This window comes from Ovis aries, chromosome 2, assembly GCF_016772045.2.
Source record: "Ovis aries strain OAR_USU_Benz2616 breed Rambouillet chromosome 2, ARS-UI_Ramb_v3.0, whole genome shotgun sequence".
Classification (NCBI taxonomy): domain Eukaryota; kingdom Metazoa; phylum Chordata; class Mammalia; order Artiodactyla; family Bovidae; genus Ovis; species Ovis aries.
The window spans coordinates 28,072,560-28,098,609 of NC_056055.1; the positions used below are offsets into that span (position 1 = coordinate 28,072,560).

General features: G+C 43.3%; 1 protein-coding gene across 3 annotated transcripts in view; it reads right to left on the minus strand.

Moving 5' to 3' along the window:
• The window catches only part of FAM120A (family with sequence similarity 120 member A), a 118,238-nt gene that overhangs the window by 63,204 nt on the left and 28,984 nt on the right, over positions 1–26,050 (minus strand). For all 3 annotated transcript variants that reach the window (XM_015093026.3, XM_042242987.2, XM_060410829.1), the window contains exons 4-5: positions 10,911–11,039; positions 10,071–10,167 (exon numbers count right to left, since the gene is read on the minus strand). In XM_015093026.3, the coding sequence (XP_014948512.2) occupies positions 10,071–10,167; positions 10,911–11,039 (226 nt within the window). The remainder of the gene's footprint in view (positions 1–10,070; positions 10,168–10,910; positions 11,040–26,050) is intronic.

Here is a 26,050-nt window from a genome sequence, read left to right on the forward strand (position 1 = left end):
ACTTCCTGACCATTCCCTCCCATGCTGAGAATGCACGTTGTCGGGGAGGTAGAGCTATGTTTTCAAAAAGATAGGTTGTGTCAACACAACCTAGAAGGCCCGGCAACAAACAACGCAACAGTTTGCTGAGCACCGTGCAGACTGCATCCACGGGAAGCCACTTTCTCAAGACATCAGAAAGTGATGCCTTCCAGCAAAGTCATGGTCCAGAATGACAGCCCACCGAATGGTTCTTATTTTTCCCTTAAACTGGAACTTGCACCTTTCTGAGCCCCAGTCCCAAGAGCTGGGGTCCAGGAGCACCAACTACAGTGTCTAATTATTCCTGTTAAGACAGGAGGCATTTATGTTCTCCTGTAGATGGGTCACCAGTGGTTGGAACTGAAGTTTGCCATTCAGCATTTTGTAAGTCATGATCCTCTGACCCAGTCTGGAGGAATGTGGCCAACCTTGAGGACATGTCAGGACACAGGCTGGTGCCGGCCCCTGACCTGGGCAGGCCTGTCCAGGTAAAATGCCCATGGGGCCTCTCTACCAGCACCTTCAAAGTTTCTATAGCCAGAGGTCCTTTCTTTGGGGACACTATATAGAATGTGTTCTTTGCTTTAATGGTGAGAGCTCCTATTTCAATATGGTTCTCTTTGCACAATTCTCTATTATTTGCACATGCACTGCTGCCCTGACAGATCCCTTGGTCCCCACCAGACGTCCACGTCTGTGCTCCAAGGGACCCAGGGCCACGATCCCCTCCCAACTTCCATCTCCCTTCACAGCCCCCCTCTCAGATTTCATCATCCACGTCAAAGTTGAAGTATGTTCAAACCTCCCTCCCATTTCAAGTGCTTTATGGAAACAATTCAGGTAGATTTGGGGGACTGGTGCTGGCCACCCATCCTACCCGCTTCCATCTTTTACAGTATAGAAGAAGGTGCAAAGCCAAAACACTATTTTTCCTAGGATCCCTCACACCTTGCTGAGAACCAGGCAGCCACATGCACCTGCAGGGGGTCTGGGAGCTCTGAGTGCCACAGGCACCTCCGCCTCCTCTCTCTGACAGCTGTTCTTGCCACAACTCCTGGCTGTTGCACGGCTCTCCCTGTGTCCCCAGCTCCATCCCCTTTCCCTGACCTGAGGCACACTATCCTCAAGACCTCCCTACAGAGTGCCCTCCACAAAAACCTCCCCAAGGAATCCCACCCATTTCCATGGTTCTAATTAGTACTCAGGGCACAGACACAATAAAGAAAAGCAAAGAGACCATTGACACAAAATTCACGGTGCTGGAGCACAGGGGAATGTGTCCAGGGAGAGACAAGGATAGGACTCTGATACTAGTAATACTCCACTGATGTCTGCTTTATTTACTGTACAAATATATTGTGCATATGATAGTTTCAAAATAATTTTAAGTTTCCACAGTGAAAAAGCTTTCAATGAGTTTTCATGGTCCAAAGAGTAAGTCTAAGGCCCTACACGGCCACTGCACTCCAGCCCAACAAGCATCACCTACTCCTTCCCTTGCTCTCCTGTGTTCCAACCACATTCTTGTTTCTTCTACATCCTGGCCTCCACCTCAGAACCTTTACACATTCTGTCTCCTCTGTACATATTCTTCCTCTATACTGTAATTTTGCTAAATTCCTACTTTACACTCAAACCTCACCTAAACATTAATTTAATTGAACAGACCCAAACACTGGTTTAATCAAGTATTGTTTTAACCAGGCTGGTATTCCTTGACTGTCTCTTGTTACTTTCCTGTACGATTCCTCATCTCAATCACCTGAAGGGCAACAGTGGCATCTGTCCCGTCTACTACTGTCCCGTCTACTACCTTGTTCAACACTCAGCACAGTGCCTGGTAGGAAGTAAACATATCAAGGAGCTCATCTATTCTTTTTTAAAAAATTAGTAGACTATTTTTAGAGGAATTATACTTTATAGAGAACATAAGCAGAAGGTACACACCTTGCATTACTACGGTACATTTGTTACAACTGATGATCCAATACTGATGCAGCACGCCAGGCCTCCTGGTCCATCACCAACTTCTGGAGTTTACTCAGACTCACGTCCATTGAGTCGGTGATGCCATCCAACATCTCATCCTCTGTCGTCCCCTTCTCCTCTTGCCTTCAACCTTTCCCAGCATCAGGGTCTTTTCCAGTGAGTCAGCTCTTCACATCAGGTAGCCAAAGTATTGGAGTTTCAGCTTCAGCATCAGTCCTTCCATTCCAGCATCAGTATTCAGGACTGATCTCCTTTAGGATGGACTGGATGGATCTCCTTGCAGTCCAAGGGACTCTCAAGAATCTTCTCCAACACCACAGTTCAAAAGCATCAATTCTTCGGCACTCAGCTTTCTTTATAGTCCAACTCTCACATCCATATATGACTACTGGAAAAACCATAGCCTTGACTAGACGGACTTTTGTTGGCAAAGTAATGTCTCTGCTTTTTAATATGCTGTCTAGGTTAGTCATAACTTTTCTTCCAAAGAGTAAGCGTCTTTTAATTTCATGGCTGTAGTCAACATCTGTAGTGATTTCGGAGCCCAAGAAAATAAAGTCTGTCAGTTTCCACTGTTTCCCCATCTATTTGCCGTGAAGTGATGGGACCAGATGCCATAATCTTCATTTTCTGAATGTTGAGCTTTAAGGCAACTTTTTCACTCTCCTCTTTCACTTTCACCAAGAGGCTCTTTAGTTCTTCTTTGCTTTTCTGCCATAAAGGTGGTGTCATCTGCATATCTGAAGTTATTGATATTTCTTCCAGCAATCTTGATTCTAGCTTGTGCTTCATCCAGCCCAGCGTTTCTCATGATGTACTCTGCATAGAAGTTAAATAAGCAGGGTGACAATACACAGGCTTGATATACTCCTTTCCTATTTGGAACCAGTCTGTTGTTCCATGTCCAGTTCTAACTGTTGCTTCCTGACCTGCATACAGACTTCTTAAGAGGCAGGTCAGGTGGTCTGGTCTTCCCATCTCTTGAAGAATTTTCCAGTTTGTTGTGATCCACACAGTCAAAGACTTTGGCGTAGTCAATAAAGCAGAAATAGATGTTTTTCTGGAACTCTTGTGCTTTTTCGATGATCCAACAGATGTTGGCAAATTGATCTTTGGTTCCTCTGCCTTTTCTAAATCCAGCTTGAACATCTGGAAGTTCACGGTTCATGTACTGTTGAAGCCTGGCTTGGATACATTACTATTAACTAAAGTCTATAGTTTACATTAGGATTTCCTCTTTGTGGTGTGTATTCTGTAAGTCTGGACAAATTTACAATGACATAAATCCAGCATTACATTTTCACTGCTCTAAAAACTCCATGCTTTGCCTATTCACTCCTCTCTCACCCTCCAACCCTGGAACCCCTGACTATCTTACTGTGTCCATAGCTTTGTCTTTCCCAGAATGTCACAGATGGAATCAAACAGTATATAGCCTTTCATATTAGTTTCTTTCAATGTATATTTAAGGTTTTTCCATGTCTTTTCATGGCTAAGTAGCCAGTCTCTTTTCAGCACTAGATAACAGGCCATTGGATGTAGCAGTTTGTGTATTCATTCACCTAGTTAAGGATATCCTAATTACTGCCATGTCTTGGCATCTATGAATAAAGCTGCTATAAACATTCACATGCAGGTTTCTGCATGAACGCCAGTATTCAACTCCTTTGGGTAAATACCACACAGCAGGATTACTGGATCGTATGCTAAGAGTACGTTCGAGTTTGTAAGAAACTGCAACCATGTCTTCAGAGTGGCTGAACCATCGTATTGTATTCCTCCCAGCAAGGAGTGAGGGTTTCTGTGTCCCACGTCCTCACCGGCATTTGGTGGTGACAGTGTGTGGACTGTGGCTATTCTAGCAGTGTGCAGTGACAGCTCATCTGTTTTTCACGAGTAAGGCCATGAGGACATGCTGCACGCTTTTGCTGGCGCAGTGGGCCTCTGTGTCTCTTGCATGGCTTTTCACAAATAGACAAGGATTGGCTGATGCCTACAGAATCCATATGCACGGACCTGAGGTGGCCTCTCATATCTCTGTGTTATTTGTTATTCTTAAATTCTGCCAATGATTCACAATGGAGCACAGCTAAGGCTTAAGAACTACTTGTTCAATCAGGGAGCCAAATACTACTGACAACTCAATTCTGACATATGTTATTTGTGCTTACATGTAGACTGAGGGTTCTCTGGCAATGGTGGCCATTCAATACAATGACAGAAAGGGAAAAAGCATACTCATCTCTAGATCCCCAATTCCCAACACAGTGTTTCTGATAGGGGTAAATGCTTTAAAATTAATGTTAATCTCACCTGTAACTTACTTTAAAATTTTATCTAGTAGATACAATTCATAAATATATATAAAAAATACAGATGGATATTATATATATCCATTATTGTATATATTCATAATATATAATTTCTGGGAGTCCACAGTATAAATACAGTAAGGACTGGAAAAAGAAAGGGACTATACACTATGCAGACGAGGCCTCCCAGCAATGAGACAGGGAGTATGTGCACTTCCTTCTATAAATTCCACACCATCCAATAACAGTATGGAGGTCTGAGGTTTTTTCCCTCAATCCTGCAGAAAACTACCTAGACTCAGAAGGAAAAGCATGGAAGACACAGCAGTCACCTCCCAATGCCAGTTCATATGGATCTGGCCAGGAAGGTATTTCTTTTGAAAATACAGAGTCCTGAAGCCAACTGAGATTCTGAAAACTATTCTGCGGTAGAACCTAAAATTCTAGTCAGATTAACAACTCAGGGTAGAATCAACTCTCCCCATTTTTATTCTCAGTAGTCGTACTCTTGAGCTTCTACAATGATTCTGTAACATTTTTTTTCTAAAACTCTACACATATTCTAGTTTCTAAAATGATTAATAGAGAAAGGCTCTAATGAACAAGAAAGTTAAGTTCCGCTTTGGTTGTTCGAAATTCTGAATGTGTTTTCTTGTAGAATAACATAATGAACTATGATTTGAAAAGACCACTTACGATCAACCTACTGCTTTTAGGAATATTGTTTTGTGGAAAATATGTCTTACGTGCTCATGTGGGATGCCAAGAAAATATTTCCCTAACTCAAGAAAGCATTTCCCTAACTCTTCTAGGCTTCTGATTTCCATTTCAGTCATCACTCTCCATTTAGTGGGTCCCTGCAAAGAAAAAGAAAAGCAGGAAGGCAAAATAGTTTTTGCCTCTGACGAGGCTTTACAAATAGCTGAAGACAGAAGTGAAAAGCAAGGGAGAAAGGGAAAGTTACATCCAACTAAACGCAGAGTTTCAGGGAGACAAGAAGGCCTTCTTCAATGAACAGTGAATAAAAATAGAGGAAAATAACAGAAGGGAAAAGATGACAAATCTCTTCAGGAAAACTGGAAATATCAAGGGAATATTTTGCCCAAAGATGGGCACAATAAAGGACAGAAATGGTAGAGACCTAGTAGATGCTGAAGAGATCAGAAGAGATGAAAGGAATACATGGAAGGACGTACAAGAAGATATCTTAATGAACTGGATAACTATGATGGTGTGGTCTGTCACCCACAGCCAGACATTCTGGAGCGTGAAGTTAAGTGGGTCTTAGGAAGCACTGCTATCAATAAAGCTGATGGATGTGATGGAATTCCAGTAGAGCTATTCAACACCCTAAAGGATGATGCTATCAATGTGTTGCACTCAATATGTCAGCAAATCTGGAAGACCCAGCAGTGACCACAGGACTGGAAAAGGTCAATCCTCATCCCAATTCCCAAGAAGCGTAGTACTGATGTTCAAGCCATCGGACAATCGCACTCATCTCCCATGCTAGTGAAGTGAAAGTGAAAGTCACTCAGTCCTGTTCGATTCTTTGCAACCCCATGAACAGTTCATGAAATTCTGGAGTGGGTAGCCTTTCCCTTCTCCAGGGGATCTTTCCAAACCAGGGACTGAACCCAGGTCTCCCACATTGCAGGTGGATTCTTTACCAGCTAAGCCACCAGGGACGTCCCATGCTAGTGAGGTCATGCTTAAAATCTTGCGTTCTAGGCTTTAGCATTACATGAACAATGAACTTTCAGAAGTCCAAACTGGGTTTAGAAAAGGCAGAGGAACCAGAGATCAAATTATCAATATCCGCTGTATCACAGAAAAAGCAAGGGAATACCAGAAAAGCATCTACCTAAAGCCTTTGACTGTGTAGCTCATAACAAACTGTGGAAAACTCTTAAAGAGATGGGAATACCAGACCATCTTACCCGTCTCGTGAGAAACCTGTATGTGGGTCAAGAAGCAAGTTAAGATTCTGTATGGAACAAACTGATTGGTTCATGACTGAGAAAGGCGTATAACAGGGCTGTCTGCTGTTACTCTATTTAACCTACCTATACGCTGAGCACATCATGAGAAATGTTGGGCTGTATGAGTTACAAGCTGGAATCTAGACAGGCAGGAGAAGCACCAATAACCTCAGATATGCGGATGATACCACTCCAATGACAGAAAGCGAAGTGGAACTAAAGACTCTCTTGTGAGGAAGGAGGAGAGTGAAAAAGCCAGCTTAAAACTAAATATTTCAAAAACTAAGATCCTGGCCCCACTACTTCATGGCAAATAGAAGGGTGAAAGGTGAAAGTCGTGCCAGATTTCCTTCTTATGGACTGTAAAATCACTGCAGACGGTGACTGCAGCCACGAAACCAGAAGACGACTGCTTCCTGGCAGGAAAGCTATGACAAACCTTAGACATGGTGTCCAAAGTAAGGACATCACTTTGCCGACACAGTGCCATACACAGTCAAGGTTATGGTCTTTCCAGTGGTCATGTACGATTGTGAGACCTGGACCATAAAGAAGGCAGAGCACCAAAGAATTGATGCCTTCAAACTGTGGTGCTGGAGAAGACTCTTGAGAGTCCTCTGGACAGCAAAGAGATCAAACCAGTCAATCTTAAGGGAAATCTACCCTGAAAACTCACTGGAAGGACTGATGCTGAAGCTCCAGGATTCTGGTCACCTGATACCAACAGCCGACTCACTGGAAAAATTCCTGATGCTGGGAAAGACTGAGGGCAGAAGGAAGAGAAGGCATCAGAGGATGAGGCAGCTGGATGGCATCACTGATGCAATGGACATGAACTTAGGCAAACTTCAGGAGATGGTGAAGAACAGGGAGGCCTGGTGTGCTACAGACCATGGGGCTGCAAAGAGTCAGTGATTAAACAACAACAGCACATAGAGCCAAAAACCAGTGAGCACCATTTCCAGATACTTTTGCTTCTTTATACTTATCAGGAAAAAAAAAAAATACTGATTTTTACATTTATCTGTTTCTGCTGGTTCTGCTTGAAATAAACCTTCCTTCCCAATCTTGCCTCACCCTCTCTCAATTTCCGTATATGGTCATATACTGAACTCTACACTGTCCCAAACTATCTGTGCCTGTGCTTTGTTAAGTCCCTTGCTGTACAATTACGATTACTGCAATAGTCAGAAGCAATAGGAAATGCTTTATAGAAGGATGTTGTAGGTGGTTATCACCTACATTAACCTACTTGAAAACATCACTCTAAATATCCCCAGTTCTTTACCAATTACACCACTGTTTTCCATAAACCACTGAGTGAAAGTGAAAGAGAATTCTAAGACTATTAACTTCTTTTATAAAATACTTACCCCATAATGTCCTTTGATGATTTAATAAGAACATGAAAGCACTTTACAGAACAGTAAATATTTTTAAAAAGCTCAAATTTAAACCTAATTTGAAACTCATCTTCCTCTTCAGAACATCTTCCAAACTGTTATCAGCTCAGGTCAATGCCAAATGGTAAGTCAATCTATCCTGTCTCTATCCTTCTCCCACCTATTTTCCTTCCTACTAATAAATGCTCTAGTCCCAACCACAAGTGCATGCTCAGTCACTTCAGTCATATCCAGTTCTGCACAACCCCATGGACTGTGGCCCACCAGGCTCCTCCGTCCATTGCATTCTCCAGGCAAGAATACTGGAGTGGGTTACCATTTCCTCCTTCAGGGGATATTTAGGGGATATTTCCAGCCCAGAGTCAAATCTGAGTTTCCTGTATCTCTTGCACTGGAGGCAGATTCTTTACCAAAATGAGCCACCTGGGAAGCCCAGTCCCAAGTATATTATAATGAATGTTTAAAGTACAACTGTCATATAAGATCTAGAACATCACTACAGATATATGAGGTACCAAGTACATCTTTGTGTTAACTTCTTTCAGGCTACTTGATCATTCAACATTCAGAGCTTTTGCCAGTCATCCTTCCTACAAGAATAAAAATGACAGTATCTGCTTGTAACAAGCACTCATTAAAGCACTTTACCTATACTTGCCCTTTCAATATTAACATAAGTATCCCATTTTAATAAAACAGGAAAAACGAAGCCAGGAGGCAATGGAAAAGAGATGTCCACAACCTGGCATCAGTACCCCGGCCACTCACCTGTCTCAACAGCATCTATTCCTGTGCCAGCAGTAAAACCCAGCCACCACCATCTGCCCCTGTTATATCTCACCTTAACTGAAGAGACACGTGGTATCGAGTCCCCCCACCCAGCACTACCTGTCCGCCTTTCCAAGAGTAACCTTAAGTTACATCTAATCATTTCACTCTCCTGATTCAACAGCTCTTCACGGATTAAGTCATTTGGGCAAATATTTCCCCACTCCTGAAAAGGATGAAGGTGGCAGCTGAGATCCTGGGGTTGTCCATCCCTGGACCCCTGACATTCTTAGGGGTTGGGAGGGTGTGTCTGAGGAGACGTGCAGAGAATCATTTGACAGGATGGCCTAGTGGAGCCAAGAAAGGTGACAGTGAAGCCTGGACAATAGAAACGGGAATGCCCCGCACACAGGAAGTCAGGGGGAGAGAGCGCTAGGTCCACAGCCAGTGCCAAGACCCCACAGCAGGAGCCAGTGCCGTACATTTCACACAGGGAAGACGGCAGGGCCTGGAAGGTGAGGGGCAGAGGCCAGCAAGAGAAGGAGCTTGATGTGGGGGGAGGAGGCAGGTATGCAGTTGGGAGTTTGTTACAAGCACGAGAGGAATGGAATAGGCTGACAGACATTTTTAAACACTACTCTAACTGCTGGGAAGAAAAGACATGGCTAGGGACAGGGGGGCGCGTATCCCACGACGGGGAACTGGGTCATCGGATGAAATGGCCTGTACCCTCCTCGATCACACAACATATTCACTTGTCCATAGTCACAATCCATACGCACTTGTTGTTACCCATGCACAGAGACTGCCATCAAAAGCCAGCACTTACCTGTATCTGTATCGTCCCCCCTGCCCCCACCAACCACATACACAGCACAGTCACACTGTGCTTAAATGGGTGAGTGAATACTATCATGCAAAGGACACTGTTAGGAACATTTTCAACCGCAGAGTTAATATGAAATCGGTTAAAAGTCTCATTCCTCTGACAGTCTCATTATATAAAATAAGCACAACTGAAACAACAACTAACAGGATGATTTCTCACAGCTTTACTGATCTGGACCCTAAAAAATGCAATCTGACTTAGGAAGGAGGTTGGTACTTAGGGTTAGTGCTTTACAACCTCCCATGAGATATCTACTATTAAGCAGCCTTCAGGCAGTTTACAATTGTTTTTAATTCCCCAATTTCAACTCTCTGAGAGAAACCTGATCTTTTGCCAAAAAAAGGCAACAAAGAGGAGACATCAATCCACTGCGCTGAAGGCACCTAAAGATCGAGTGGGTCTTCTGTGTCCCTGGTGCACTCTATAAGCCCACACCTCACAGACACAGATTTAAGCATCACCATTACTGCCAGCCTTAGTCCTTATGACTGCATCCTTTTTTCTTCCAATCTCTTAAGTCTCATAAGTTTGCTCTTGCTTTTCAACACTTCCAGGAATTACTACTGAGTCTACCCAGGAAATTCTGCTAGTACTTATTTGTATAATGATAGAAATTAAAACAATAAACTCATGAGATTATTGGCTGAATATTTAAATCTCTTTGGTTACTGCATGGTTAGCATCACAGAGGCCTCAAATTACTTACCTAAGTAATGTGGTGGGTGAAATGCCATAGGCTTGCTAGTTGCTGAATAATATCCAATTGCTCTCTTAAATCGAATAACTTTGTCATCTGTTCTAGACTGAAACAAATGCAGGAAAACCTTTGTAAATTAGTATGGCACTGGTCGTGTGTATATTAATATAATTCAACACATGGATAAGTCTATAGCCTTTAAAGCTAGATGAGAGTTTAGAATAAACATTAAAACCGTTAAGGAAAATCAACAGATTATCATTAAAGAAACAAGTTAAACATTAATTCTCTTAGAACACCGTACTTATCAGAGTCTGACATGGCACTCAGGAGACCTGAGTTCTGTGATGCAGTCCTCCAATTTTCCCTTGGCAAGGTCTCTGATGCTACCTGCAAAGGTTTTACTTTCCATCTCTAGCAAAGTGGAGGTACAAATTTAGCTCTTCAGAGAGCAAGTCACACAAACTTCATTGCTTCTACTAAAGTCCAACCTCCCCTGAATTCCTTACTTTCCAAAAAAGGAAGAAGAAATCCCTGACCACCACTTGGAGGGATGGACAAATCAGAGATCACAATTCTGTTTGCCCATTTGATACGTCTGTCTTAGTAGAAATCCCACTGAATTATGATGGAGGATCTAGGAGCGGCAGAGACCTTACTATTTGTCTACCTCTGTGCAGGCTGGAGGGGAGGCTGGAGAAGCTAGGTGAGGGGCCAGCCCTCCTGGCTGGCACCGAGGCCTGACAGCTGGAAGCCCTCCTGGGCATGGCTGGTGTGTGCCTCTCAAGACCCTTCCTAATTCAGCACACACCAGAGCACAAAGCACTACCCAAGTGTTTGCATTTCTACCTGAGAATGCTGGAAAACATCTTTAGCTATGGCATCCAAGTCCGAGGTATCCTGGATGTTGCGAACATAGTCAGCCACAGCCTTGATCACCACATCGCACGGTGGCAAGACCAGCTGGTGGGCCCGGACCTAAGAAAACAAGCACACGTGTCAATACACTAATTCCAAACACGGGCCCCAGAAACTACAGGTAATGCTTTCCTTAGAAGGGCCTGCTTATCATCAATTTGTAAGTTCTTGTCCCTTAGACTTTGAAAGTCTGAGGGTTAAGCCCTGGATCTCCCTTTCAATTGTTGAGATACAACTCAGCGGCTTCAACCTGACTATGTTAAAAAGCATCTGACAGCCTTCAATCACTTCAGAGATGTCTGCAACCTGCTCACGTGAGCACAGCACAGAGGCCCTGGGCCACAGGTGCCCCTCATTTTTCAACACCAGCCAGCCGGAGGCTATGTAGCCCCAAGCTCCCCAGTCCACTGAAAGAGCCAAGGTCAGTTTGGAATGGATGGAAAACAATATCCCTGAGTGCTAAGGGACACATCTGGTGAAAGACACACGGAATAAAGTGTAGGAATATTTTACACTTGACACCAGGAAATGGTAAGGAAGGAAATTTTTTTTTAAATGTTTCTTTTGGACTTTTTCACGAAAACTTAAAAAAAAAATACATGAAGAAACAAAGATACCTTGATTTAGCAAAATTAAGGTATGCCTATATTCTTAGAAACAAAGATGAATCACATACAAACTTTGTTTATAAATTTTTTTTAATTTAATGATAGTATGAAATGATGTTTTATGTCCTATTTAGTCACAAAGATCATAAAGATAAATAAGATGGCAAAAACTTCTAAAGGCCAATGTTGTGGTTTCAGAGCTGTGCACTCCTGCCCACCACACCTATATGTGGTACCTTACACAGCAGGAGGGAAGAGGTGGGCAGACTGCTAACCTCAGGCCAGGCTGGTACCCTGGATGATGCAGCTGGGCCCAGTGTCATCACAGGGCCTCTAATGTAGAAAGGAAGGCAGAGGAGCAGGCTTCATACACGAGGGGGTGCAGGACTCTACTGGCCACTGACAGCTTTGATGACAAAGGAAGGGCCATGAGCCACAGAATTCAGCACCTACAGAAGCTAAAAAGGCAGGAAACACTCTCCCGGGAGCCTCCGGAAGAAACGTGGCCCTCTCACACCTTGCTTTTAGCCCAGTGAGACCCACTCTGGTTGTGATCTCTATAACTGTAAGATTATTAACTTTGTGATATTTTAAGACACCAAATAGAAATAACAGAGGAAAAATTGAAAGAAAAAAGAAAAAAATCAGAGAAACTCAATGTAAACAGAATGGAAGAACCTCTGGAAAAATAAGATCATTACAGTATTACAGTACACACAAATTTTCAGACGCACAAAAGTATATTCAAGTTTGTTTTGGAAAAGCAATCTTTTTTTTAAAATAATGTTTTCCATGTTTGAAAAATATTAGCTGCTCTGTCTCCTAGAGAATGGTTTGTCTCCTTGTCCTGGTCAGTGTTTGATAAAGGTCAATTCCATCATAATGAACTCCAGGGAACTAGTAAGATGTCCATGGCTGCAGACCACAAGCACGTTCCTAGAAACCCAATTCCCCCTCTGCAGAATGAAAAATTATTGACATACACATGTTCCACGGTGAAGAGGTCCCTGGAACAGCACATTCCAGTCAGTCTGGGAGAAATGGAAGCTCTGTCCACTCCCTGTCTTTGGGGTGTTCAGCAGTCCCACAGCCAGGGCAGGGAGGAGGGCCAGTTGCTGGCGGCCCCAGGAATGAGAAGCCGGAAGAGAAACCCTAAGCCCTCCTACCATCAACATTTCACTCTCAGTGAGCACACACTACAGGGAAGGGGACAGCCTGCAATGGCCACCAGACTTGAGGCCCCTGGACGACCCCCTCTCTGGGCCTCAACCTTCTGTCTCTGACTACAGTTTGAGGCTAGTTAGCCACAGAACACGCCTTGGCAGTCTGAAAGTCTATGGTTACCTCATCATGCTGCACAAAGTACTGGAAAAGCCAGCCATTGCAGAAAGAGCTTATATAGAGAACCAATGACAATTAACATAGTGAGAACAAAGGTCTATTAGAAATAAAAATGTCCACAATATGAAAAGGGCTTTTCTCCAGGAGGTGGGAGCTAAAGGGATGGTGCAGGCAGCCTCTCCCAGGGGATGCACAACAGACTGGGCAGGCGCACCCTGCCCCATCCCACCTCAAATGAAAAGGACAGCCTGTCGCTTTTGTTCCTATGGACTCCTTCTCTTCTCTACCCCCACCTTCTACAACATTAAGGCTATGAAATCCGTGAAGTGAACAGATCCTGTCATTAGAGGACCCCTGAATCCTTCTGAGCGGCTAATTTAACACCACCGTTAACTATATCCTTTGTAATTTCCTTTGGAACAGACTCTTCGCTCACATCTCACCCCCTCCTCACTCGCCCAGCTTCATTCCCAATCCAGCCTTCCAAATCTAGCTCAGGGTGAGCAGCCACATCTTCCTCTGAGACTGTTGGTGCTACTGCTCCCAAACTATCTCTTGACTGCTTTTTAAATGCAACTCAGTGTGAACACAGTTCAGTTCAGTCGCTCCATTGTGTCCGACTCTTTGCGACCCCAAGGACTGCAGCACGCCAGGCCTCCCTATCCATCACCAACTCCTGGAGTCCACCCAAACCCATGCCCATTGAGCCGGTGATGCCATCCAACCATCTCATCCTCTGTCGTCCCCTTCTCCTCCTGCCGTCAACCTTACCAGCATCAGGGTCTTTTCCAATGAGTCAGCTCTTCGCATCAGGTGGCCAAAGTACTGGAGTTTCAGCTTCAACATCAGTCCTTCCAATGGATACCCAGGACTGATTTCCTTTAGTATGAACTGGTTGGATCTCCTTGCAGTCCAAGGGACTCTCAAGAGTCTTCTCCAACACCACAGTTCAAAAGCATCAATTCTTCAGCACTCAGTTTTCTTCACAGTCCAACTCTCACATCCATACATGACCACTGGAAAAACCATAGCCTTGACTAGATGGACCTTTGTTGACAAAAGAATGTCTCTGCTTTTTAATATGCTGTCTAGGTTGGTCATAACTTTCCTTCCAAGGAGTAAGTGTCTTTTAATTTGTGGCTGCAATCACCATCTGCAGTGATTTTGGAGCCCAGAAAAAGTCACCCACTGTTTCTCCATCTATTTGCCATGAAGTGATGGGACCAGATGCCATAATCTTAGTTTTCTGAATGTTGAGCTTTAAGCCAACTTTTCCACTCTTCTCTTTCACTTTCATCAAGATGCTCTTTAGTTCTTCTTTGCATTTCTGCCATAAGGGTGGTGTCATCTGCATATCTGAGGTTATTGACATTTCTCCCAGCAATCTTGATTCCAGTTTGTGCTTCATCCAGCCCAGCATTTCTCATGATGTACTCTGCTGCTGCTGCTAAGTTGCTTCAGTCCTGTCCGACTCTGCACAACCCCACAGATGGCAGCCCACCAGGCTCCGCCGTCCCTGGGATTCTCCAGGCAAGAACACTGGAGTGGGTTGCCATTTCCTTCTCCAATGCATGAAAGTGAAAAGTGAAAGTGAAGTCGTTCAGTCATATCCAACTCTTCACGACCCCACGGACTGCAGCCTACCAGGCTCCTCCATCCATGGGATTCTCCAGGCAAGAGTACTGGAGTGGGTTGCCACTGCCTTCTCTGGATGTATTCTGAATATAAGTTAAATAAGCAGGGTGACAATATACAGCCTTGATGTACTCCTTTTCCTATTTGGAACCAGTCTGTTGTTCCATGTCCAGTTCTAACTGTTGCTTCCTGACCTGTATACAGGTTTCTCAAGAGGCAAGTCAGGTGGTCTGGTATTCCCATCTCTTTCAGACTTTTCCACAGTTTATTGTAATCCACACAGTCAAAGGCTTTGGCACAGTCAATAAAGCAGAAATAGATGTTTTTCTGGAACTCTCTTGCTTAACATCATTGCTGAAGCAGAAAAACCTGACCCACTTCACTGCCATTTGGAAAACAGCAACGTGGAAATGACTTTGGCAATTTTGCCAAATTTTGGCAATTTTCGGGAAAAAAACTAGAAACCTGATTTGATCAACATTAACTTGTGAGTAAGGCATTGTTCTAGAAATGAGAACATGGAGCAGCTCCCCAGTACTCGACTTCAAGAAGCTCATATTCTTATTGCAGAAAAAAATACGGGCCAACTCCAAAAGAGACCTCAGAGGAGAGCCTGGAGGAAAATCATGGCCCAGCTGAGGCGGAAGAAAGGTTTCTGCATCCTCTGTGATTCTCAAAGCATAGCCCTGAGATCCAACTGAGTGCAGCCTTGGCGCCCCCATACCAATGAAAAGAGTTATGTGAGGGGGCTAAGGCAGTTTGTTGTAATAAGCCCACCAACCATTGCATCATTGAACACACCCTGAAGCCTAGTAGTTTCTAGAAGAGTCAAAAGTAAGGAAAACACTTAAACACCATAATCATTAGGTACCTACCAGTGGCTATGCCTTGAGATTCTTAAAAAGTTATGACAAGAATCAATATCTTATACATGTGTGCATGCTAGGTTGCTTCAGTCATGTCTGACTCTTTGTGATCCTATGGACCATAGCCCACCAGGCTTCTCTGTCCATGGGCTTCTCCAGGCAAGAACACTAGAGCGGGTGACATGCCCTCCTCTACAGGATCTTCCTGACCAAAGGATTGAACCCACATCATCTCTTTCGTGTCCTGCATTGGCAAGCAGGTTCTTTACCACTACCACCATCAAGCTTGAAAAGGATGCTAAAATGCAATAATCACACACAATGCTAAACGAGAGCTCTGCACGTGGAAACTGTTATGCAGACACACCGAAGACTTCAACAGATTTGAGTTTAAAGTGTTAACTGTAAACAAAGAAAAGTTTCATCACACTTTGTGAGCAAGCGTCCCCGGAGGCTCTGAAGGAAAGGCGGGCAGGCTTGGGCTCCCTCCTGTAGAAGTGTCTGCATCCAGCTGGAGCTGCAAGGTCCTGTGACTGAGTTCCTCTAGACTGTATGCCACACGCTGCTTTCGGCAGGCATCGCTTCATTTAATCCACAAAACAATGCTGTGAGGTACACTCTTAAACGTACTTCCCATTTGACAGAAGCTCATTAAGGCACCCATAGGAGCCAACAAGGTGAGTAGCTGGGCCACTACCCGACCCGCAGGCTGCACACCTGACCACTACACTCTGGCCTAGTCGTCTTCTAAATTAGGCCTCTTTTAGCATTAAATGTCCTTTTCTGTAAAATGATGGTCGATAGCAAGCTCCTTGTTCTTCTAACATTCTTATTTAGAAAAATTAGAAGTTGGCAACACAACAGGAGCCCTCCCAGCTCCTCCCACCGCCCAAGAGATCCATGAAATCCAAACTCCTGTTGTCGATGAAAGGAGCTACAGAAACCTGTCAACAGGGGAGGTATGAGATCAGGCCTGGTGTCAGACGCATGGAGGACAGGCATGAAGGCGAAGGAGCAAAGGAGGGAACATCAGCGGCTCCTGCTCAAACTCAACTGACAATAACGCAGGTGGTAAAGGACAGGGTGAGCATGCTGGGAAAGGTCAGATGAGCTAGACCCGGAGAGGGGAAGAATCAAATTTAATTCCCCATTTCTAACCTGATGACTACAGGGACAGTGGTATCACTAGCTGAGAAACATAACACAGGAAGACAAAACCATTCAGGCAGGGTGATGACATTTTTAGAAACATCAAATTTGGTGCACAGGTGGAGTGCCCAAGTGGAGATGACTTAGTGGATGGTAGGATACACCCGGCAGTTCAAGGAAGAGGTCTCACTGGAAGAAGTACACTGGAGAATCATCAACACAGGGATGGTACTTATAACCTTGAAGGCAAATGAGACATGCCAGAAAGTGTGAGGATTACAGCAAGGTACAGATGGACCCTAGGGAATGCACATGCACTCAAGGGCAGCCAGCTCACAGGAGAGTCAAGGAAAGGATGCAGAAATAAGGAATATAGAATGAAGTTGGGATCTGGGAATCAAGGCAGGAATTTCCCAGAAGGGTGAAGAGAACAGGATGACTGACACTGTCAAATGCTCCAAAGAGGTTGAAAATCACTTGACAAATCATTTGTCAAATCCACAGCCTTGGATAAAGACCCACCTGTGTCTGCTAGAAATAGGTGGGGAGGGGTTCAGCGAGCAGTGAGGGTGGGTTACGCTGTTGGGGAAACAATGGAAGACTGCCCTTGGAAGATCTGAGGATGAAAAAAGAGAGTTAGGAGAACACGGGAGACTAGACCACATTTACAAACTAAGGATCAAGGACCAAAAGTGGGAGTGTCTACATAGGAGCAAGGAGTTGACCGGATGAGGCAAGGAAGGGCTCCCCAGATGCATTCAGTGACACGGGCTCAAGAATGTCAGGACAGTCTAGTCTCAGGCTGGAAAAGGGAAGTAAAGTGAGCCTGGATGAAGAAGAAGGCAAACAGGGGAACGAGAAGCTGAGGACTCTCATCATCCTTAGATAAAGGACCTCTCTCTAAGAGAAAGCAGTGTGAAAGTGAAGAGAGGTCCGAAGACATGACAAATGTTTAAGATAAATATTAAGGAGAATATAAGATTAACTGTTGATATTGATAGCTTGGGTTGCCATTTCCTTCTCCAATTAGTGAAGCCACTACCACAATTATGAAATACAATTTTTCCATCACCTCAAACAGTTTCCTGTTCCCCTTCCCATCATAGCCCCAGGCAACCACTAACCTGCTATCTATCACTATACTTTTGCCTTTTCTAGGATTTTACATAAGACCAATCTATTTCCTTTGTTTTCAACTCTTCACTTAAGATAATGCTTTAAGATTCAAACATACTGTAAGAAATTAGTTGGTCCCTTTCTCTGCTATGAGCATTTCATTGTAAGACTGTGCCACAATTTATTCATCCATTCACCAGCTGACTACTGCCGAGTGTCTTTGAGACTACAATAGATAAAGCTGCCCAGAGACTCAGACTGAATCATGTGTGTCAACAGAGGATTTCATTCCTCATGAGTAAATGTCTAGTTGTGGGATTGCTGGGTCATATGGCAGGTGCATGTTTAACTTTGTAAGAAACTTTGTCAGACGGTTTTCAAAGTGACCATTCTGGATTCTGCTTCCCAACAGCCACATCTCAGAGCTGCAGGTGCTGACATGTACTGACGCTTCTCATCATCTGTCTCCTCAATTTCACCCATTCTAGTGGTTAGTAATGCAGCTCATGGTGGTTTTAATCTGCATTACCTAATGGCATGGAACATCTCCTTGTGTGCTTATTGAATATTCTGTAAAATGTCTGTTCAAAATTTTGCCCGTCTTTTTCTTTGTTGTTGGGTTGTGTGTCTTATTATTGTATTGTTCTTTATATATTCTGAATACAAGTCCTCTGGTAAGAATTACATTGTGCAAATAGCACAACATAATTCTATCTCTATTCACTGTTGTTGCTTGCTTTTCATTCTTTTAACTAAGAAATCTCTAACTCCAGGTCATAAAGATCTTCTCTTATATTTTCTTCTAGAATAATTTTTATATTTCTAATTTTTGCAAATGAATATCCAGCTATTATAAAGACTAACCCTTTCCCCATTTAGTTACTTATGGACTTCTGGTAAAGGTAACTAACCATGTATATACACGATTATTTCTGAACTTGCTCTGTTCCATTGATCTATTCGACACCCTTATGTCAGTACTACACTGAGTTGATTATAGCTTTACAGTCATACTGAAATTAACACTAAGTCCTTCAATGGAGAAGGAAATGGCAACCCACTCCAGTGTTCTTGCCTGGAGAATCCCAGGGACGGGGGAGCCTGGTGGGCTGCCATCTATGGGGTCGCACAGAGTCGGACACGACTGAAGCAACTTAGCAGCAGCAGCAGCAGCAGCAGCAAGTCCTTCAAATTTGTTATTCCTTTTCAACATCTTTGTTGCTTTTCTAGGTCCCTTGCAGTTCCACATGAATTTTAAAACCTACTTTTCAATTTCCACTTTAAAACAAAGCTTGCTTGGATTTTGATGTGAAAGTGAAGTGAAAATCATTCAGTCATGTCTGACTCCTTGCAACCCCATGGACTATGCAGTCCACAGAATTCTCCAGGTCAGAATACTCGAGTGGGTAGCTGTTCCTTTCTCCAGGGTAGATTTTGATGAGGATGTAGTGAATCTATATAACAACAGTCTTTTGAACCATAAACACATACTTTTCCTCATTTATTTAGATCCTTCTTTAACTTAGATCATAAATTTGCAGCAGCATCCATCAGCTGTGTGGTTCTCAAGATATTCTCTAGATAGTACAATCTAGGCTGGAGAAGTCTGCTGGGTGCGTGAGATGGAAGAAGGAGCAACAGAAGGGTGATGCTGGTACCCCTGGTTGGAGATGACCCATCAAGAGGTCCAGGCCAGCTAGGGAAGAAAGAGACGAGTAAATGGGCAGACAGCCCCAGGGTGGGTGAAAGAGTGAAGTATGGTGAGAATACTAAAGATAGAAGCAACAGAGACAAAAGGATATTAAGTGTAAGATAAGAATCAGAACTCTTCTGGGAGAAGACCCAGTGTATGACTCGCCATAGAAGGCTGCAGTATAATAAACACCACTGGAGACAAAGAAAGAACATGCTGTCAAGTTATCTGTGGGTAAACTCTAGTACATGACCGTGCCTGAGTCTCTGAAGAGTTATCAAAGGACACCATGATGAAAGTGAAAAGACAACCCACAAAAAGCAAGAAAGTGTTTGCAAATTATGTATCTGATAAGAGACTTACCTTTCAGAATATATTTAAAAAAAGAACTCACATACCTCAATAATAAAAAAATTTTTTCAATGGACAAAAGATATGAATAGATATTTATCCAAAGAAGGTATACAAATGGCCAGTGAGCAAAGGAAAGGGTGTTCAACATCATTAATCATCAGAGAAATGCAAATCAAAACCATATCACAGCCACTATGACACATCCACTGTGACAATTAGAAATAAAACAGACAACAAGTGTTTGTGAGGACCCAGAAAAGTCAGAACCCTCACAACATTGCTGATAAGTGTGAACAGTATAGCTGCTGTGGAAAACAGTGGAGTAGGACCTCAAAAAGTTAAGCAATTTCAGTCCTAGGTATACACCCAAGAGAGATGAAAACATGTCTATACAAATACTTGTACCTAAATATTCACAGTAGCATTACAATAGCCAAAATGTGGCTAACAATCTGAATGTCCAGTGACTGATGAACAGATTGAATGTGGTAGGTACACCCACACAACAGACTGTTATTTGGCCATTAAAAAAAATGAAGTACTGATTCATGCGACAATGTGACTGAACCTTGGTGGGGGGAGGGGGAAATGCTCAATGAAAGAGACCAGACACAAGAGGTCATATAATTCCACTTATACGAAATGTCCAGAAGAGGCAAATCCATAGAGAAAAAAGTAGACTAGTGGTTATCAACGGGTGGGAGAGGGAGAGAAGTAGGAAGTGACTGCTAGCAGGTGAGGTACTGGGTTTCTTTTGGGGGGAATGAAAGTATTTTAAAATTATAAGTGATGATAGATGCATAAACTTTGCGAAAGCTAAAAATCGTTGGATTATACGTTTTGCGTACATGCGCTCAGTCGTGCCCGACTTTTTGCAACCTCATGGACTGTAGCCCGCTGCTGCTGCTAGGCTCCTCTACTGATGGAAGTTTTCAGGCAAAAATACTGGAGTGGATTGCTATTTCCTTCTCCAGGGGATCTTCCCACCCCAGGGATTGAACCCACGTCTCTTGCATCTCCTGCACTGGCAGGTGGACTCTTTACCACTGAGCCACCTCAGAAGCCCTGAATCGTATTTTAAAGGAGTATATTTTATGACATGTGATTGTATCCCAATAAAACTGTTATAAAAAGAAAAATTTAAAACCATTCTAATCGGGAATGGCAGTTTGGAAGTAAACTGCTAGCAAATCCCAGTTCTGTCACATCTTCCTGGCCCCAGATTGGGCTAGCGTCAAGAAAGGTGACCTCTCTGGCTGAGTTGCCTAGAAGTGCCCAGGGCAGAGACCACTGGCAAGGTGAGGTGTATAGGTGCACGCACCCAAGACACAGGGTCAGGAAGCTGCCAAGCGAGCCACATTTTCGGAAGACGATCTCTTCTGTTAGAGAGATGGAGACGGCCTATTCAGGAACAATGCTGAGGTTCTGGACCCAGAGGGGAGAAAATACACTTGAAAGTGTCTGCACACGTTTTAAAAAACTGAGGCTATGTCACTTAATTAACATAACACTAGAAGATTCCAGGTCATGAGAAGAAACAGAGAAACCAAAAGTACTCCAGTAACCTTCCTTTTAACTTACCCCACCAGTCACCACCGCAGGCATGAGAAGTCAGCCACTACAAACACTGTATCTTTCAGACGGCTTTTGGACCATGAATCTCTCTCTCCTCCTGACCAGGTTATGCATTTCGGCTCACTCAGGAAGAGTTCTGTAGGCACAGTCCCTATAGAAAGGAGCTAAGCTAAAAGTAACCCTGCAACAACTAAGAAACACAGACTCCTCCCATGACTGTCCCTCTTTCCCAGCAAAGTGACTTCTGTCCAAAGACAGAAAAGCTGTTGAGTCCCAGTGATCCCAGACAATTCCTCGGAACACCAAGTTTTCCATCTTTACTCTAAAAGCAACTGGGAACAGGGAAAGCAGCTCAGATAAGATACAAATAAGCAAGCATCTTTTGAGTTCAGTCTTGTATTTTCCATCTAAGGATTCCTTATATAAATTTTAAATGAGCAAAGAATAAAACTTCTTACCTAAGTTTCCACGACCTAAAAGCATACACCCCAGCACCATGAACCTGTGTGCTGAAATTCCACAGACTGTTAATTATGTGCAGCTCACTGAATGCATGACACTGTAATAATAATATTAGTAGGGTGTACATTTTAAAACAATTTTGGAGTATGAATATCAATCTGTTAAAAGTGGTTCTCCTCCAAGAGTGAAATTATAAATAGCTCTTATTTCCACACTGCATAATGGTTGAGTTTTTCAACCATTTCTAGGCCCCTAACAATATTTTCTCTAGAGCCCCCAAAGTCCTTGGGTTTTAGGAAGTACTTTTTAGCTCTTATGATACAATGACTTTTTGAGGGGAAAAAGGTATGAGTTAACTTCAATTAACATTAATACACAAGCAGGAATTCCTTCTTTAGAATGTCCTACAGTGCCCATGCTGCCACCTCTTGCAATGCCTTAAAAGGTAGAACTCTTAAAGTAAATGAAGCCCATCTTTCTATTGATGCACAATTTATATTCAACTTTCTTTCAAAAAAGATTCCAGGAAGTCTGATCACCAATCTCACTCTAGTGAAGTTGCACAGTATGTTAGATATACCATAAAACTTCAAAAGGCCTGAAATCAGGCTGCTCTTCTCTCTGGAAGCTGGCTCCATGGTGTGAAACCCAGAGAGGGGCCATGAGGAGTGCAGATGAAAATCACTGGTGGGCTGGACACTGGTGAGCAGGTGCTACCCATGGAGCTCCTTCCGGGAAGCCAAGAGAGAGGAGATCCTTCAAGTCCTGGCTTCATTCTGAGGGCCCACTGCAAGCTGTGCCATTTGCCATGACTTTGAGAATGCTGGGATTGTGTGGCCTGCACGATGAGACACAGATGGCTCTTCTGTCCACCTCCACATTCCTGGGGACCCTGACATGCCACTCTCCCAGAATCAGACTCCCTCCTCCCCCAGGGTCAACCGCCACATCCTGTCCCTAAAGACATTTGTAAAAAGGATTGCTCAGTGACTTTTGGTGGCAGACAGTAAGATGTAAACATATAGAGATAACTTTTAGTAAAATTCTAAGTAAATTTAAAACAAAACGTTCCTGAGATGACCTACAAGAGTGTCCTGGTATAAGCTGCCTCAGGGAAAAGATATTGCTGGTAAAGGAGGGTGACTAAAAGGTTAATCCAAAGGTAGAGGTATAAATACTAAAGACTACTTAAATCAGAAAGAGACATGTACAAGAGCTAGGACTTAGATTTTGAGAAGAGCCAGAAGCAAGCAAGGAAGTTTTCGAGGAGACATTTTAACTGGACACACACAGGGAGGAATTCAAGAGAAACTAGCACCTGCCTGGCCTGTGGCTGATGGGCAGAGCGGGGCTGGGGCAGTGGGGTGGTGACGGTGGCGTGGGCAGTTGTGTCCAGGGGAAGGTCTCCTCTGCCTGCCTGCCACACTGGGGAAGTGGTATAGAGAGGCCAAAATAGAACCTGAAGAGCTATACAGGAGAACACCACTTGTAGGAGGTCTAAGGAGAGGAAAGGTGAGCATAAAACTTGCAAAGCGGAAATGACAAAGGGACTCTGGGGCAGGAAACACTTGGGAGTCAGGAATGACTGACAGGGATAAAACTCAAAATATATGAAACTGAATATGAAGTTTGGGAATACAAAGACCTGCAACTTATGATTCAACTTAAGAAAACACTTTCCATTAAAAAATTCAATGCCAAACCCAAATAAAAAGTTCCATAACTTTCAAGGACTCAAAATCATAAAAACCATTTTTAAAAATTCAAAAAGCACATATAAAAACGGCACTCATTTGGCACATGCTTATAGCCAGGAGGTGTTCCCAAGCAGAGCCGATCACCTAACATCCCAAAGGACTCCCACCTCTGCTTCTAGACTGTGATGTGACTTAAAATGGGCTCCTGCTGTGCTGAAACCAAACGAAATATACTTTAATTCCAAAACTAAGAAACTTTACTTCCATAACTAAGAAACTAGAAGTTCTTAACATGTAAACAAGTATTGAAAAGCTTAAAAACTTGACTGGCTGCCTTAACTTCCCCTTTTCTACTGCCCTAACTTGATTTTTAGGTTTTTAAGTGTGTTTAGCATTGCACACCTACTCTAATAAGCACTATCCCTGATTAATCAGGCAGCACAAAACAGAATTCTGCTCCCTTCCTAGCCTTCTCTGTGGGGATCGCCTCATGACCCAACTGCCTCAGCTGTTTATCACCAGCCACTCCAGGTTCTGCTTGTGCTTCTGAATCCAGAGCCCCAGCCAGGCTCTCCTATTGGCCCAACCAGCACTGTGGATGGTGATGTCGAAATGTCGACAGGAATAAGATTATGACATTACACGTTAAGGGGGGATTTGAATTTATTAGATAATAAGTTCATATAACACCAACCCTCTGTGAACAATAAACTAGTAGATATGAACTCAGTGAAATACTTTGGCAAAATAAAGTAGGAGAAAAGGAATGCTTGAAATCGGGGAAGCAAAATCAAGTATCCTTAAAAACTGTATACAACATACTCTGTTGAAAAGGAAAAAAATCATAAGAAAGTTTTATAATCAACAACTAACCAAATTTTCAAAAGATGTAGTTAGTTTTATAACTGGGAAAAAGCAATTAAAAAAGCAGATGGGCACAAACAATTCTAAACAGTAGTACGTTCATGAGAAAAAACCCCATATTCAATATCCCACAGACTAGTTACACAGAGTGAGGTCAGAAAGAGAAAAACAAATATCACATATTAACGCATATATATGAAATCTAGAAAAATGGCACTGATGAACCTATTTGCAAGGCAAAAATAGAGACAGAGAGAACAGGCCTGTGGACACAGTGGGGAAAGGAGCGGGCAGGAGGGATTGAGAGAGTAGCGCTGAAACATATACGATACCATCTGTGAAACAGAGTGGGAAGTCGCTGAGTTATATGGGGGGGCCCGACATTGTGCTCTGTGACAACCCAGAGGGATGGGATGGGATGGGGTCGGGGGGTGGGTGGGAGATTTGAGAGGGACAGGACATGTGTATGCTTATGGCTGATTCGTGTTTTTGTATGGCAGAAGCTGACACAACATTATAAAGCAATACTCCAATTAAAAAGAAAAAAAAAATCCCAGTTTTTGTTAAGATGATACTACACACAGAAGGAGAAGGCAGTGGCAACCCACTCCAGTGCTCTTGCCTGGAAAATCCCATGGACGGAGGAGCCTGGTGGGCTGCAGTCCACGGGGTCGCTAAGAGTCGGACACAACTGAGCAACTTCACTTTCACTTTTCACTGTCATGCACTGGAGAAGGAAATGGCAACCCACTCTAGTGTTCTTGCCTGGAGAATCCCAGGGACGGGGGAGCCTGGTGGGCTGCCGCCTCTGGGGTCGCACAGAGTCGGACACAACTGAAGTGACTTAGCAGCAGCAGCACACACAGAAACTGTGTATAAAGGTCAAAACATAAAAGTTTTGCAATTTTTTAACTCAAAGCCAGACGTTTTACTTTTCGTAATGTCACTTTAAAAAATCCTACAGCATATCAAATCATTGAAAAATTATGTTGGACTGCTTCGCTATTATGCCATAAAAATACCTAGCTAATATTTAAAATACACATGTTGATAATGCAAAAAATTTAGTTTTTTAAAAAACCCACAAGTGGATAGAAATCTGCTGCCAATGCAGAGGACATGGGTTTGATCCCTGGTCCGGGAAGATTCCACGTGCCCAAAGGCAACAAAGCCCATGTGCCACAACTACTGAGCCCACGAGCCTCAACTACTGAAGCCTACGTGCCTAGACCCTGTGCTCCACAGCAAGAGAAGCTACTGTGGTGAGAAGCCTGCGCACTGCAACAAAGAATAGCTCCCGCTCACCACAACTAGAGAAAGCCTGTGCACAGCAACGAAGACCCAAAACAACCAAAAGTATATAAATAATTTTAAAATACATACATACACAAACAATCCTACAAACAACTTCCAGAGAAAACAGAAAAATGTCAACGTAGACTTATATTAAATGACATTAATTTAGTTGATGTCATGACAGTAATATAATTAAGAGATTATCCTTATTTTTAGGTGGTGGTGTTGATATAAACCAAGGGATTCCCAGGTGGCTCAGTGCTTAAGAACCTGCCTGCCAATTCAGAAGACGCTAGTTCAGGCCTTGGGTCGGAAAGATCCCCTGGAGTAAGAAACAGCAACTCAATCCAGTGTTCTTGTCTGGAAAATTTCATGGACAGAGGAGCCTGGCAGGCTACAGTCCACAGGGTCACAA